This window comes from Orbicella franksi, chromosome 2, assembly GCF_964199315.1.
Source record: "Orbicella franksi chromosome 2, jaOrbFran1.1, whole genome shotgun sequence".
Classification (NCBI taxonomy): Eukaryota; Metazoa; Cnidaria; class Anthozoa; order Scleractinia; family Merulinidae; genus Orbicella; species Orbicella franksi.
Window position 1 is genome coordinate 11,083,273 of NC_138146.1, and position 17,781 is coordinate 11,101,053.

Here is a 17,781-nt window from a genome sequence, read left to right on the forward strand (position 1 = left end):
CTTCTGCCTGAGAGACTGGGGCAGACTTGGAAATGAAGGTCGGCCGATTTCGCTTAAAATTGGTACACAAAGTCGTTATGTGGACTTATGTAATATGCCAAAGTTTCAGGTTCAACAAGCATTTTTTAACCGAGATCTGAATATCAGCCCCTCAGGGGTCCTCAGAGGCTGATTTTTAGTGTAATTTTGGCCACTTTTCATTCTCTCTTTTAGCAACGTAAAATTAATTTCATGCAAAACCAAAACCATATTTGTAACGCCCTATCGTTAGGCTTCTATGGGTAAAAACATTAGCTCACGGGAAGTTTTCGTTAGCCTATGGCTGTGATCACAACTTAGTCCTATTTGAAGCATATAGGGAGTAACCGGAAATGGCCTGTTTTTTAGACCGCATAGAGATTGCAAGTATTAGTAATCCTCGTGATACAATAGAGGGTCAAATTACTTCCTATTTTCACCAAGAGATTACATTGTTTGAGCATGACACATGAAGCGTCTCTACTCTGATTTAATATTGGGCATGTGAAACTACTTAATTCATCACCAAGTCCTTTCGACTTTTCAAGTGAAACAACATCCAATATGGCGTCGAATTGTGGGCGGGTACTGGGTAGACAATTTAAGTTAGAGATATTTTGTTTCAATGTGTATGCAGATGATGATGGAACAACGATCCTTGAACCAGTGGAACGAATTAAAGACATTAAAGCATGTAAAAAAATCTTTGAACGTGCAAAATAAATTTATGTCTGATGAACATGCATGCAGTCACTCTAACCTTGGATACTTATGGATGCAATAGGTATTACAATGCCAAACGCCTGAAATATGCTATCTGAAACGTCAGCGGTAACCTTCTTTGATTTCTTCAAAAAGGGTGCTGACATGGCCCACTTTGGTCACGCAAACGAGTGAATTTTCAGCGGTGACATGGGCAGTCTTCTTTAATTCATACTTTAACTTCCATTCGGGGAAATTTTCAACTCTATGGTAAGTGGCCAGTTTATTACCACCAGTGCCCACTTTACTTTGGCCAGCAGGTGGGTAACATCTCGATCTAACATCGCTAATGGGAGAGTCACAGCAGCCTCTGGCGGCTTGTTATCTCGTGCACTGCATATGTCATCTTCTTTCCAAACGGGACACTGTATAATCATGTTTTCAGTTTTCGAGGAGACTAAATTGTAATAGCCAGACTTTTTCGCTCCTCTGCCTTTCAAGCACACTCAAATGAAACAAATTCACTTAAAGAATGAATAGATTTAATAAGTTTAATTACTTGATCGCAGATAGTTTCTTTTCTTGTAAATAAACAATCCAGCAGGCAAGATGTCCATGTGCTGGCCATATATTCATTTCACGGTTGCATTTTATCAATTTACGAGAGACTGAAGTAAACATGTAACGTAGTAACGCGTTCGGATTCTATACAAAACTGACAACTGCCTAGCGCATAGCACAGTCGCGGCCTAATGGTTGCGGCTGGACTCCGGATCGAGCGCTCCTGGTTACTAGGGCGTTGTCATGTCATCTTGGGAAAGGCAATTTTCTTTCACGGTGTCTCTCTTCACCCAGATGTATAAATGGGAGCCGGTGATTATCATCTTGTTCAGGGAAGAAGAGCAACAACCAATTTAAGCCCCAGCAGGAATGAGGCACTGGACTTTGTGACGACTTACCATACCACCTACACCAAACATACTGGTCGTCCTGGGGATTATCACTTCTTTTTTATGGAAATTGGAGTTAAGGGTCAGCAATTCTACAGCTAGGGTGCTATAAGCAGTAGTCTTTGAAGGAAAATCCACTCCTCCCCTGTCCTATCTCTGGATATATGCAGTACACCGATTTAGTCTGGATCTGTGCGGACTGAGAAAGCAGCAAAAGGAAAATCCCAATAGAGAAAGGGAAAGTGTGCCAATGAGTAATTTTCTGGTAATTTAGTCAGACATTCAGCGACTTGGCGGGGAAAACGGATCATCTTGGACTTCCCCAATTTATAATACCTAGGCTGTTTGCACCAGGGGACTGGGTATGAATAAGTATTCTGTAGCATATCCATTCGTTCTTTAGGTTCTCATGCAAGTTCTATACCTGATGATTCTCTGCAGTATCAAGGAGACAAATCTAGACGGGAAAAAACTGAATTCCAAGACAATCATAGCCAGCAAACTTCAGATAAGTTGGCGTGTCGTGACCTCGTCACGTACGGTATGAACCAACCTGAATTTTCATTACTCACAGGGATGCACTCACGATCAATTTATCGCTGGGGCTAAGGTTTTTAATGTTGCTGCACTTTTAATGGATTATAAGAAAGGAGCGTGCCTCTAAACCGTATAGACTGGAATAGTGAGACTGCATTTAATTTTACAATTAGCTATAAATATATTCGAAATTTATTCGAGGTTCAAAGCGATTTTCAAGTGGTGTCATGAGAGACGTTGTGATTGCATTTAGAGGGACTGATAAGTTGTTTTTCTTCAGAAAAGAAGTCCAGCAACTCCATTATCCATAATTTTCAAGACTTCTTCCACAAAATTTGTAACCGTTGCCGGACCAAAATCTGATCGGTCGTAAAAAAGTCACATGAAAATTTCTGATTAACGGCAAGCCTTTTCGGTTAGAATTAACTTCACAGTCTCTAATTCCCGACTTAGAAGAAAAAAAGGTATTTATCGAGATGAAATGGCTGATTTTTACAGACACACTTTGTTGAAACTTAAACCGGAAGTGGCCTGGTTAGTCATCTTCTCGTAAGTTTTTTCGTAGTAAAAAAGCCTCAACCTTAGTATTTTTTTCTTGGTATTACTAAACTAAGGGCTGAACTTTGCATGGATACTAAGACTTCACGATATAAAACATGGGCATGGAAAATATGCGGTCTAAAAAACAGGCCATTTCTGGTTACTCCCTATATGCTTCAGATAGGACTAAGTTGTGATCACAGCCATAGGTTAACGAAAACTTCCCATGAGCTAATGTTTTTACCCATAGAAGCCTAACGATAGGGCGTTACAAATATGGTTTTGGTTTTGCATGAAATTAATTTTACGTTGCTAAAAGAGAGAATGAAAAGTGGCCAAAATTACACTAAAAATCAGCCTCTGAGGACCCCTGAGGGGCTGATATTCAGATCTCGGCTAAAAAATGGTCGTTGAACCTGAAACTTTGGCATATTACATAAGTCCATATAACAACTTTGTGTACCAATTTTAAGCGAAATCGGCCGACCTTCATTTCCAAGTCTGCCCCGGTCTCTCAGGCAGAAGCTCTTAAGAACAGCATACAGGAATATAATGAGATCCATTCCCTACTGCAAAATTGCAACATTGCAACATTCACAATGAAGAAATCCCCCTGGCATTAATGGTAAAAATAACACTTTGTGGATGAACACTTACAGTATGTAGGCTATCATTAATAATTTTATATTTCAACTTCAATAATTGATGTGTTTTTTTCTCCACAAAGATTGTGGACTACAGGGATTGTTAACTACTGGGTGACCCCATCAAATATACGATTTTGTAATTAAATTATGTCAAAAATTAATCAGTAAGCTATAGGTAAGGTATACCATCTACACATATTTTGCCTTCACTACATGTAGACAATTGAACACACTCGGAGGTTTTGATGCATATGTGCATTTGGTCAACCAAATCCAAGATATGTTTAATTAAGACATCAGTAAAATTACAGCTAAATGGATAAAAAATATATCCTACATGCACCAAAGTTGAACACGTAAACCCTCTCAAAGAATTGAAAAATAGGGACCATGTATCCCCAAATGCAGTGGCACCAATGGAATAATCTCTGTGTAGAGCTTTCTCTGCATGCAGGGTCACTGATAGATGTAGAAAAAATAGTTCATGTCCATGTGCAAAACGGGAATGTGGAGGTGCTACTAGCAATTTGCCACGTTTCAGAAGAGTGTATGGATTTAGTATTTTGGAAAATTATGCTCCATACTTGCTGCATCAGCAAGCCTTGTGTAATACTAATCATCCACTCGAAATTTCAACGACAACAACAAAACTGAGGAAACCTACATAAACACAATATGTATATCACTCCACCTGAATCAAGCGAAGGATGCCAGAAATGTACAGAAAATTCATTTAAGATAGATTATCATTCCAGTTAAAGCCAACAAATGCATTTAGAAGCCAGAAAACGTCCAAAATCTCAAAGACTTGTGGTGTTCAAGTTTAATAACTATTCGCGCCAAAGCGTAATTTGAATATTATTTTTGCCGACGGCTTTGCAGTCCTTTTTTCGGCCGTAGCTTTACCAGTCTTTTACCAAGAACCTTAAAAGAAATTCACCCAAACATTTCACTAAACCCAATAAATTAAACAAAAAAAACAAGGAAGTCTCCATAATTTGTAAACGCAGTATGCATGACAACATACGAGCATCAAAAGGTGTCAAGGATAGCAAATCGATGGTTTTCCTTCTTCCAAAGGGAAACAGAAGAAGAAATTATAGCAGTCTACAAAGTGGCTGTCCTTACTAACACAAAGAAAACTTCAAAACTCGCCTGGCAGTATTTACAAATACAGTTTTATTACTTTTAGACATGAGGTTATCGGTATACAGCAAAAAACGACAGAAAACTAAGCTTGTTTGTTTACAATATGCAACTTTATATTCAACAACGACTCTAGTCTTATTGTTTGAAATTTATCAAATTTCTCCCAGTATGGTTCCAAATCAGATAATCAAGGAGACCTTAAAACTCCCATTGAAGATATAAGCTTAACTTCTAAGCTTATCTAGCCAAAGCAACTACATAATTTTTATGGACAACGCGAACGTTTCTATGTAACAAAGTCACTCAACACAATTTGGCAGTTCATTTCAGTTTGAATCCTATAGGCGGAAACTTCCAGCAAAAGTTGCGAAGACTGGACTGAACTAATCTTTTCGATAGATCAACGAACCAACCACTTTTTTCCCGCTGTGTTTTTCCTCTAAACACGCGAAACACGTTTGATTTCTCTTGTTGATCACCTGATGAAATCATGTGACTTCTTGCACATCTTGACGTGCGAAGTTGTGTAGTCTTCTGAGTAAATTTTTCGGGTATTCCAGCTCTTTTCTATGGCCGTCGTTCGCTCTGCCTCATGGCATTGTTCAGTATTATTTCATATCCTTTCTCTAGCCCGAACTCGATCTAGTTCACACCATTGTTCAGTACTATCTCGCCTCCTTTCTAGCCCCTGGCCTGCTCTTTCGCGATCTTCTTCACCACTTCTTTGGCTGTTAATCCTTGCTCTCTGTCGTTCTCTTTCACGTTCTGCTTCAGTTAAACCCTATCTTGAAAACGTTAGATCAACTCCTCCGATCATTTGTTATCATGACAAATAGAAATGTTTTTTTTCCCCTAACTTTTCTGAAAAATCCCACCCAGAACAGATGGCATTCCTTAGCTTCCCCGTGAGGGCTACCTCGAGACGCCCCTCCCCCTCCCCCAGAGTCTGTGCGGATGGCGTTCGCTCGCTCATATGCTGACGTCATAACCAAATTTTCTTGGCTTGATGAGTTACCAATTTTATTTACCCATGGTGCTTCGCTGGCGTGCTTCACGCACTGAAGCTCCGCTATCAAGAGTGAAAACCAACACCAAAGGTTGTTCAGCTCTTAGAAGCAAGTTCAGCTACTGCTTTGACCATCTAAAGAGGTATTCAAAATTCCTTGAAGCTAGGGAATATCAGCACTTTTCTTAGATTTGTCACAGGAAGTAACATACTGAATTGCAGTACAAAAAAGGTAACATTCAGTAGCTTGGATGGTCTCACACGTAGACCTGTGGCTCATACATGTGGACCTGTTTTGGAGATCCCAAGTACTTACCAGTCATACAATGAACTCGTTGAAGAGTTCTCCTGTATTTTAAGTGACAAATCTTCACTTTCCTTTTATGTTGTATAAGGGGTATGATTTTGAACTTGACCATACTCCCATGGGATAAACAGTATGTTCAGTACAGTACATGTAGTATTACCATCTAAAATGTTGAAGTCATTTTACATGTGTTTTGTTCATGTTCTACAGTTTCTCTTAGCTCAATAATAGCTACATTTCTTACCATTGTAACTTTTGAGACTACATGTTAATACAAAGTTGGAGTTTTTGTTGATGTAAAACACTCACGGCACATTTTATTTTGTTGATGTTTCACTGTTTTTCTTGGTATGATGTAAGACTCATTTAAATACATAAATAAATAAACATATTTCTGCAGGATGACCATTTCAGTCATAAAAAGTGCTATCAACATAGGTCCTGCGTAAAATAAATAAATGATTAATGAATGAAATAAAATATAAAATATGCAAAAATCTAAAAAGCTATATAAGAAATCTAAAAATATACACTTAAAAAGAGATAAAAAAGACTGGAACTAGATTCATATACAATCATCAAAAATATCTGCCCCTTTATAAAAAAACGCTCTTTACATGTAAGTCGATTCTAATTTAACTGTTGAGACAAAATGTTAATAAAAAGTTGGAGTTGTTGTTTCTGATAACTGCTCACTACCTCCCCATGCTGGTGGGAAAAGATTTGAATACACAGACAACAACCCACAGCAGGTGGTAAAAATACTACTTTTAAAAAGGTGAGCAAGTTTGGCTCTACTATGTCATCTGTTGTATTCATTGCTTTTCTCCAATAGGAATTCTTATTCTTTTCCTGTGTTTAAGTCAATTATTTAGATTTATGACATAATGCAATAAGGTTTTAGTCATGGAATATAAAATCCTTTGAATTTTGCATATGCTAGTAGGGCTGAATAACATGAGGATACTGAATAATAATGTTCATTGCCTATTATTTATAAATGGGGTCTATGCTCCTCTGCCATTGAGCAGGTTTGAGTATCCATGCTATTAATTGGGAATGGGACAGGTATTATTCGGCAGACAACCTTTGCAAGTGCCTGAACACTTCGTCCATAAATTTCTAAATTGTACTTTGATGTTAACCAAATTTGTTTTAGAGGTTACAACATTGTGCACACCAACTTGAAACTGAGCAACAGTAGCCTAGACTAGACATATGTTTGTGCAAGTGTCCTGACAGAAGATGGAGTCTACATTACTGGCCATTGACACTGTTATAAGGTTAATGTCTTACACCACTTTCTCCTACTGATACAAACTAAGTAATAGTACTAAGTTCAGGTTCCACCCATAGATGTCAAGATGGCTTGTACACACATCAGGCACAAATTGACACCATGGTTGCCACCATCTTGCAAAGGATCTACCTTACTTAAGAACTCCATTAATTTGTCAGGAAAAACAATATCAATGTCTGGCACTGTTATTTCATAATCATTTTGCTCTATTAGTTGTGGAGCATCAGGCTAATCATCAACACCTAACCCAAATAAATCAAAGTCTACAGATTCTGATAATGGTGAGTATCCATAAGTAAACATTCCTGAGATGAAAAGTTGCTCTGGACTGAAGCTTTGTGCTGTGCTAACTGGGCGGCAATTCCACTCAAAAAAAAATGTTCAAATGTTGTTGGTTATAGTGGTCAATGTGCTTAGCTACACCGAGCTAGTTCACAGGCATGCCACTTAAACTGAAAGAAACAAATATATCAACTAAACATAATACGCTTAAAAATCCCAACTGGCGGGAGGCAGACCAGTTGGCTATTTACAAGCATGATTGAGGAGTTGAACTAGGGTCTACCAAGAAACAACTCCAGCTTAGTGGTCAGAGCGGGACTTGAACTCACGACCTCCGGATTTCAAGTCAGTTGACTCAGATTTTTGACGTGTCTCAGCTTTTTGGCATATGCGTTTGTCTTTATTTTACAAGAGAATAAAGTTAGAAAAGGGAAAAAAATAGGACTGCATGCGAAAAACAGGCATAATTTTTTAATGAAAAGAATAATCAGAATTCACAGACACATTTTTGACAATGTTCACTCCGAATTTCAGCCAATTTGGTCCTGGGGCTGCCGACCTGGAACTCAAAATGCACATACAAAAAATTTAAAATTCAGCAGCATCAAGAGTTATGAGATTATCCACCAAGGGAGACACTGCAGAAGAATCAACTTTCTGTATAACAACAGGACTGCAACAGTTAACATGGAACAGGTACAAATTTCCCGCGATGGCACACAATAAATTATTCAACAGTGCATAAACCGCTTTTTTCATGTGTGAAGTCAGAATTCCAAGGTTAGTAAACGTAAAATTATCTTTTGATTTACTATATTAGCGTTCAAAATTTTTAACAGTATTTTAGCGTACCTTGCGCTCATTTCAGCTTGCTCACTGGCTTTGTGATCGCAATCATTGTAGAGTTTATCCAGCAATTTTTCTTAGTTGTAAAACAACCCTTTGACGCTTTCCACTAATTTAGTGGCCCACTCTTTGTCGAGAGTGTTTTTCGCCTTCTTTGGCCTTCCTTTAGCCGATGAAAACGGCCAAGATCGCTTTTTATTCTTTGAAGACATCCGGCACTGATTATGACACGTGAAACATGTGTCAACTCAGCATGATCTTGATGTCATGTGACTTCTTGCCTCAATAATTAATTCATTCGACAGAACTTGTCAACTCTCAATTAAGCAATTAATATGCAAAAAATCTTTCTCGTACAATAACTAGTGGCAGATATAATACTTTTTTGTGGAGTTTTGTTTATCGTAAAGATTACCTTAAGATTTACCCAGCCGCTTAAAAAAGTAAAATTATGCAAAATTATGCAAAATGGCAAATTTTACCCTTACTGATACCTTAATTCTTGGAATGAAAATGAAATGCAGTACATATACATAAACTATGATGTCCGGATTAAGGCCACTACTCTCCAAGCCATTGAAAATCAAGGCAAAGTGTGATAACACGCCAATGTAAACATCTCTATGGAGGCATTCTACTCTGACATTCTGCAGACTTACCAGTGAGCAAGAAGTGCAGTGCCAACTAGGTCTATTTTCCTCATTATTTCATGGACCCACCAGTGCTGCACACGCAGACCTCTGCTCCTCAAAGCACCTAGTATGCGACTCTGGCCAATATCGAGAGTGACCGACTTCACTGATTGAATGACAGCTGTAAGGTTGTTCTCTGAAATCTCAGTAAAATCGTCTGTTTTGAGTTCAAATTCCTCTCTTCGTCTTCTAGGAGTTTGTTCTGAAATTCCCAGTAATTTAGCAATGCTAGCCCAGCTAAAATGTTTTCTTTGCAAGAATTCCAGTTGACCCTTCATAATTTCAAAACGAGGACAACCTTTTTCGTAACTGCAGCTCACTGGGCATTGGTATTCGAAAAAACAGGTACTCTCTGTTCGTGTTGTGTCTGAAGTACTCATCAGGCCAAAAACTGAATTATTTGCAGCGCTGTCAGTGGGTACACTCTAGTAAAGAACGGTAAACATTGTGGAGATCTCGGTTGATCGATCAACAGTGTTTTCTAAGTTATCCAGGTTTGTATTCTGGGTCTCCCATTGTTGACTGAAGCTTGCATTTTGAGCAAGAACTCCTTGAGTATTTTCTAAGAATCTCTCTATCTCTGTGTCACCTCTTCCTCGACGGTTTAAAGGCATATTGTAGCTTTTCTTAATAGTCTTCAATTTCAAAGCTTCAAAGTTAGCACAAAAAAGCGGGAAATGTAAATTACGTTGGCCACCGGCGATACCCTTGCCCAACACAGCTACATGTAGCATAACTTTGCATGATAATTGTAAATGGGTTTTAATTAGCACAAAAAAATTCAACCGAGAATAATTTGCACACTAATTAGAATATTTTTTTGGAATTACAATGTATTTTTGGACTGAGAATAGGATAATTTTTCATTCTTATGAGCAGAGTTTTTTTCAAACTTGCCATGAAAAAATATTATTAGAATACTTTATTCTTTTAAAATAGGAAATTTAGAATGTCTTAAACACATTTCAATTAGACTAATTTTCCCGTACTCATAATGCATTAATTGGAAAGAAAAATTGCTAAATGGCATTTTTGTCCACTTTGGCACCTCATATGCTTTGTAGACATAATCTTTTTCTTTTTAATTGATAGACTAATCAAAAGTATTTATTATGAATAAACTATACCTGAGCATGGACTGGTTGCTTTTCTCTTTATCCGAGGATGTCCCGGTAAACTGGGCTATGGAGATGCAAGACACCATGGAATCAATGGACTCATCACAGCACAATGGGTCAATGTTAGACAGGTTATCAAGCCTTAAACCTGACTGGTAGATGTTATCCCAGGACAAGAAGAAGTTTCTAGGGGTACTTGGACCTTTAATTAGACACTCTAAGGCTAATGGAACATTTTTAATACAATAACCTCTAGGAAAGAACTATTAGTCTTTATGAAGGAAATTACCACAATCACCCACTCATCCCTCTCCCCCCAAAAATAATTATAATTGTGATGGCAACAGGAACAAAAAGCTTAAAACGAAGTTTAAAACTGCACTGCAAAATTTCGAATCGATAGAAAACGGTTCCCAGAAGCAGCACTAGCCAAATAGCACCAATATCTACTGCCACTTAAATAAAAGACATTGACACAGGTTAAGGTTTCTCCAGCTCCCATGTGGCACCAACTCAACTTCAATTATGGAACCTACTCTTAAACATGGAGTGAGCCTACAAAAGACAAGGTCACGCCACCTTTGAAGCACTTTGTTGGCTTTTTGGTGTAATGGACGAAAGCTGAAATAGCAGTCGTACACCAGTAGAAGTTGAGAAGAAAACGCATTTTTTTTGGTTAAAATAGCAGAGTCATTCACGTAGAATAAAATATGGTGAGTAATAAGAATACAGTGAAAAACAGACTAACGTTAACCCTTTGGATGATGCATTTGGAAGAACAAAAACAATCAATTCTCTTCGTCTGTTCGGCAGTCACTTCATGGAACATTCAAATTTCAACGCTAACTAAGCTGACATATGCGATCAATGAGCTATCTATTTCCATTTATCTTAGCATGCCGAGAACAAAAACAAATCTCGTAAAAGGTGATTTTGGTTGGGCTGCAAACACAGGAACATTCAAAATTATTCGGAGAACTTGAAAAATGGCAAAGTGAAATTTCACCTGAATATCAATGTTAGAAAAGGAGGAGGAAGACTCATGGCTGAATGCAATAAAAATAAAAATTGCATTCGTAAAATACTGACTGAATTTGAGCAGTAAGATCACAACAGCAGTCAATGCTCACCTTATGGAATCTCTTTTAGATAACTGGCTGAAGAATAACTATATTACCGTAGATATAATACTTTTTTTAGGGGCCGTCTACTTGTCTCTTGGGTCTTATACGAGTTTCAGTTTCCAAGCCAATTTCTCAACTGTAAAGTGACTCCATTTTCTTTCAAGCATTGAAAGTGCAAGACACAGCATTTTCATTTCAGTATTAAAACAGCTCAAAAACATATTACGATATGCTTTCGCAAGTGGAAAAACAAATTGTGAAGTTGAAATAAAAAAAATCAATTATCTTTCTAAACTCTTCTCCTAAAGCTATTGTTCATTTAATTCAAAAGGTGTTGCTTATTTCTAAAACACAACAGAAAATTACACCCAACCACTCTCCAGAACTAAGTGGCAACTCTGTACATGCTAAAAATTAGACCTGAGTGAATAAACCAGTCAAATGTTAGCATTGGTGGCCTGTTGGGATTTGTGATTGGCAGGCTGGACACCTCAGCCTTGTTATATAGGCTCACTCTGTGTTTAACTGCACTTAGTCATGCATCCCAAACATATTTTTGAACTTTGAAATCACTCCAGTTGGTTAATTGAAAATGTCACATGCACAGCAATAATCTTTATTACTGCTAACAGCTATCATCAACCACAGTGGGAAGCAGTTAGTCTAGTAATCATTATAGAAGCAATTTTAAGAATGTTTTAACAGCAGAGGCAACTGCTCACACTTTTCCTTATAAAATGCTAATCAAGGGAACAGTTCAAATTCATTGGCTATTTCATTTAATTCAATTACATTTGTTGACTTCGAACAATAAAATAATTCTGTCCAAAGCTAGCCAAGGTTCAAATTGTTTGAAATGAATAAAACAAAAGTTTTTGTAAAGCAGCACCAGCAAAAAAGCAGCAACCCAGTAATTTCCTATTTTGGTCAGTGTAAAATGTAGAGTGTGGACTGCAGACCACGGGAAAATGCAGACTGCAGACCGGGGTGAAATGCAGACTGCAGACTTTTTAACGGTGTCATGCTACTGTTTCCATCATTGAGAGCTAACTGCACTAACAGTCTAGTGAATGGAATAATTCCCTTTACGTCAACTCCGTCGACTTCAAGAGGGCTTTTGCTAGCCTGGATAGAAGAATTCTTTGGTGCCTCATGAAACACTACGGCATACCAGGGAAATTCATTTGAATCATCAGAAACTCCTATCATAGGATGACCTGCAAAGTCCTTCATGTTGGTAAATTGTCAGAGAGCTTTACGGTTACCGTTCTTGTTTCTACTTGCTTTTGACTGGCTCATGAAGGAAACAACAAGAGGACAGCAAAATGGTATCCAGTAGAACATAGGGGAGCACCTCAACTATTTAGAGTTGCTAATGATATCTCCCTTGTGTCAAGTAACAACAAGCAAGTGCAGGACAAAACAGCACAATTAACAGCTAATTCCATTAAGCTTGGCCCGCATCTAAAATGTGAACAGACCAAGGTTATGAAGGTCAACTGCACCAACAGACAAATCATAGTGAGGGATACTATATTAAACGAAGTAACATCTTTTGTTTACCCAGGTAGTATAATCAGCACTGACAGAGGTTCAGATGAAGATGTCAAAGTCGGTATAAACAAAGCCAGAGTAACTTTCAACATTTTTATATATATGTATATTTAATTTTAATTTCATGCACAACAAAGTACAACACACTACTTAAACTATACTACTTATAAAGTAATACTTAGACTAATAACAATACAGTACAAAAACGACTTAAAGAAATACAAAACTACTTAAAATACAATATAACTGACAAAACAATACTTATGCTACAATACAATACAATTACTTACAAATTGATAAATGTAATTAAGTTAGTTACAAATAGATAGCAACAATATTGTATTTCCACAGCTAGCCTCCAATAGTTAATTGTTTAAAAGTTGGACCACTTTTTAGTAAAAGAAAGTAATTTATTTGTCATAATCACAATGTAGCTTTGAAAATCAATTTTTTTCATTAACGAGTGTTACGAAATCTGTGAACTGGGGTCTTTTTTCATCTTGTACTGCATTAATGTAAAGAAAGTATTTTCCAATTATGATCAAGTGATTTAGGGTTAAACCAGATGATGTGTGTTTTAAAACACCATAGATCATTTTGTTTTACTCCAAAACAATGTTCCTCTACATGCAGCATTGTACCACTTTGTAAATTTATTTCAAAAGGATTTAGCAATTGAACATTCCACAAATAAATGGAGTGGTGTCTGATCAATGTCATGGCAATAAGGACAATCAGGTGGTCCGGGTGCCCACGCTGGGAAAGGGGGTTAAAAAATGATTTTGTTTACTCGACGAGCTGGCAGACTTTGACTCACCCAGCAATGTTCTTTAGACCTTAGGGAATAATAATGGGGTGGTAGTGGAGCTGGCCAAGTGGGCCATGGTAATTTACAGCACCTTAAAGTACACTTCTCCTGAGTATCTACATGTTTTTTAGTGATTTTCACAACAATCTGGGACAAGGGGTGAAATAGTTTATCAGCTATGGCCATCAACAGATTTTGTCTAACAATACAAGATTTTCACAAGATTGAGTTCATGCCATGGATAACATGATGATGTTTATAATAAGTCACATGATCAGATTATGACATCATAAAATTGACAAAAACGGAAAGTCAATATCGCCGAGTATATTTTATCCATACATGCAATCTTAAACATCTTTTCGGAAAGGGCATTTTATATTTCTTATTTTTGTATAAAGTTCCTTTCACTTATCAATTAAAAACTACTGAGAAAAATATTAAACAATTAGATTGGGAGCTCACGATTTCTATCACGTGATAGTTGATGAGGGTGCAGCCCGAGTCAACTATCACACACAGAAATTGAGAGCAAATAATCTAATTGTTTCAGTATAAATCTAATAGTTTTAAACTTTACTTTTTAAACGAAGTTTAAATGCTCTTCACAGACACTTTGAAAATGCCAAGAGGCGGCCGTCATTTTGTTAACATGGGCACACTGCTACGCTACTCGCTATCTATCAGAGAATAGATAGTGAGTAGCGTAGCCGATCAGAGAACAGCATTCGTGATAGAACGCTAGTAGATTTATACTAATAAACAATTAGATTATGAGCTCGAGATTTCTATCGCATGATAGCTGATGACGATGCAGCCCGAGTCAACTATCACACATAGAAATCAAGAGTGAATAATCTAATTGTTTTAATATAAATCTAATAGTAGTTTTAACCTTTACTTTTTAAAAGAAGTTTAAATGCTCTTCACAGACACTTCAAAAACACCAAGAAGCAGCTCTCATTTTGTTAACAAGGGCACTCTGCTACACTACTCACTATCTATAACAGAATAGATAGTGAGTAGTGTAGCTAATCAGAGAACATCATTCGTGATAGAACACCAGTAGATTTATACTGAGACAATTTAGGCAGATTTTACATCCAAAATAAATAAAAATCTAATTATTAAAACTTCAGTTGACTGCAGCATTGGGAAGTTGCGTCTGCAAACTTAAAAAATTATCTATGTCTAGTGCGGGGAAAAATAATAGTCTACTCTGCTAGATAGTCACTGCACCCATTTAATAATCATTTAACCTGTACTTTTCTTGTTCGTGAACCTGATGGGTCGATCATTGTGCTCTTTTGACATGATACAATGCACTATCTTCAGTAGCCAGAAGTTTGCTTTTCTCCAGGTGTTTCTTAGTAACAAGCTTGTGCCTGAGACGGTTCAAATTTGAAGTAGCTTCTCCATATAGAAGACCGATAAATTTGAAAGAAACAGTCAAAGTTTCATTGCTTGACTGTGCAGTCTGTACCCAGGTTCTTCAGTCCAACAAGGTCATCTTTATGTTTCTTCAGTGTAGTGAACCCTCCCTTTTTGCCTATGCTCTTTAGGTTACTCGTGGAATCGCATTCTGTCGAGGCATGCATGGCTGGTAAAAGATTGCACAAGTCTGGACCCACTTTTTCAACAGCGTCGTGCACAGGAATGAACCTTTTGTTTCTTCTAGTACCTGTGTGGAACCAAAGCTCTTGAATGGACAGTTGGCTGAAGTGATACCAACACAAAACTGCCACATCTGTGTCTGGAGAACAAAACGATGATCCTCTTGGAAGAATTGTTGATGTCTGATGACTGGTTTGCAATATATTCACAATGCACAAACATCCCACTGTCTGCTTCCTCATGGTTGGAATAGAGAGGAATTATGTCTTCTGTTCAATGTCTTAGTGACTTTCACTGCTGACCCATCTTGTGACGCTAGAATGAGTGTTTGGCCATCCTTGAGTTGTATGGGAAGGTTCTCACACCAATCACATAAATGTAGAAACGTCAACAAATTGGATCTGTTTTTCCCACTGGACAAATAACGTTTGAGACTGACAGGTAACTTCGTTTCTCTGGTCTGAATCTTTATTTCTATGGCCATCTACAGAGATCGTCTGGATCTTTCTCCCAACTTAATCAAGTCTTCTACATCATATCGGTCTGGGACAATATGGACTTGACTTGCGAACTGGAATTTAGCAATAGTAGTTCCTGCAATTGTGTCAGATGGCTCTCTGAATGTTTTCATCTTTCCTTTTGACAACATCTGAATTTCTGCCAGAAGGTCAACTATGTACGCTGTTTGATGAAGACTATAAGCAGGAAGTGTGCTCTTGGCGAGACTGTCCAGTTCTAGTTCCTTCAGCAAAGTACTCTTGGTTGGTTTCCTCAGAGACCCATCCATGATGGCTAATGCAAGGGGGACAGATGCAAGTTCATACAACTGCACTTCTTCTAGATCAATGTCACGGCTTTTGGACACTACAAGATGTCTACCATACACCTGCCTGTCAGAGTTGATTGTCTTCAGAGCCTGGTTTCCCATACTTGGCAAAATAGGTTTGTTCAGACTTTGAAAGGTTTTGATGTTGATTTTCTTCAAAGGATCCCAGAAATTCTCCTTGTCAGATATTGGCCTAGCTTGGACAAACTCTCCCACTGCCTTTTTGCCTTGCTCCTTAGCACTGAGTAAAGATTCCAAAACTTCAGATGGTGCAACTGTCCCAGTGGCGATATTGATCAGTGGCATCTTTTCTCCTTTGTACTGACCAATATCGAATGGATTTACCAATTTCGTGTCAATTCACTAAATAATATTATTCACGTCATTTTCATCTCTTTCAATTCTTTGTGACCCCAGTTCTTTATGGAGGCTTGAACCTGCTGAGATCCCACTTTGAAAGAAGCTGTTGCTGCTGCCATCATATGAGCTGTGAGTGTCCACCTATCTCGTGTTCCCTCCATACCAGTAACTCCAACAATTCGTCCTTTGGTTTTGGAATCTCTCTTCACTGTCTGCTCCAATGCCATGTCTGGTGAGACAGAATTGAACAATGACTCGGAAGATGATGTTGATACAGCATGGGCTCTATTCTCAGTGAACTCTTGATGTACTGTTGGGGCGACCTCTTCCAGCATCTTCATATCTGTTAGGTTAACTGTTACCCATCTAAAGTAGTTTAGGTGGTCAAATGCTCTGTCATAGGGTACCATTGTATTGAATGTTTCAAGATGCAGAAGCCAATTAGCATCTCTGTCACCGTGGATGAAATTCAACAGTAGCCACACCATTTCCATGTATTCATTCCAAAATGCAAACAAAGCCAAGCATTTACAACCCTGTTCTTTGAGCTGGAAATACAGTGGACTAATCTTCTCAATCAGCAAGTTACTGAGCTCAATTGGTTCCTGACGGATTTCACTTCGTTGCTGTAGTACACAGTTGTGCCCTTGTTGGAAAAGACTGAGCAACTTCTGTTTCTTCTCTTTGATGCAATTCATTTCTTTCCCATCCATTTTTCCGTTTTTCTCCAACCATTCCATAAGGGTGCTCCACTGTAATCTCTGCAATACTTCAAGGGTTAGTTTATGAGCTCTTACTGCTAATTATTAATTAGTATTTAGCATGGACTGTTTATTAGTAGTTTATTAGTATTAATTTTAAATATTAGTATTACCTGATGATTTTGAACCGTGTGTAACGAAATGTTAAATAAATAAATAAATAAATAAATATTATAGTACGTCCCGCTGATTGTCTTCATTGCGACATTGCTACTATATATGTCACTCTCGATCCTAAGATCCTCAACACCTGATTCTGTCATGCGCTTGCCAATAACACTGTGAAAGTTTTTAGCTCAATGAAATCCTCCCAGATGAACAATTACATTGTCCAGGTCTGGTGAAATAGCCCACTGAATGCACTTGGCCTCACAGTAAATTCTTTCATCAAAGGTTACCACTGCATTCTTCTGGCGTAAGCTCTCACGGAAAGTCTTGTCCAGACTTTTCAGGCATGTGTATACTCTGTTTGGTTCTTTAACAGGTGCAGGTATCATTGGAGGAAAACCTACATGGGTTGAGTGAGAGTTGTTCACAGTGACTATAGCATGAAAGCCAGTCCACCCAGGAACGTTCAGCTTGGCTTGTTTTTGACCTACTTCAACAATAACCAGCTTTGTTGGGGGTGTTTCTGGTAAAC

At 37.9% G+C, this 17,781-nt stretch overlaps 1 protein-coding gene and 1 pseudogene across 4 annotated transcripts in view; one reads left to right on the plus strand and one right to left on the minus strand.

Moving 5' to 3' along the window:
• LOC145480087 (uncharacterized) overlaps window positions 1–38 on the plus strand; it is a 337,189-nt pseudogene extending 337,151 nt beyond the window's left edge. The window contains exon 2 of the transcript XR_014048506.1: window positions 1–38. The product of XR_014048506.1 is annotated as an uncharacterized LOC145480087 (transcript).
• The window catches only part of LOC145479970 (fidgetin-like protein 1), a 208,423-nt gene that overhangs the window by 141,889 nt on the left and 48,753 nt on the right, over window positions 1–17,781 (minus strand). For all 3 annotated transcript variants that reach the window (XM_081458455.1, XM_081458456.1, XM_081458457.1), the window contains exon 6: window positions 10,104–10,158. In XM_081458455.1, coding sequence (XP_081314581.1) covers window positions 10,104–10,158 — 55 coding nt within the window. The remainder of the gene's footprint in view (window positions 1–10,103; window positions 10,159–17,781) is intronic.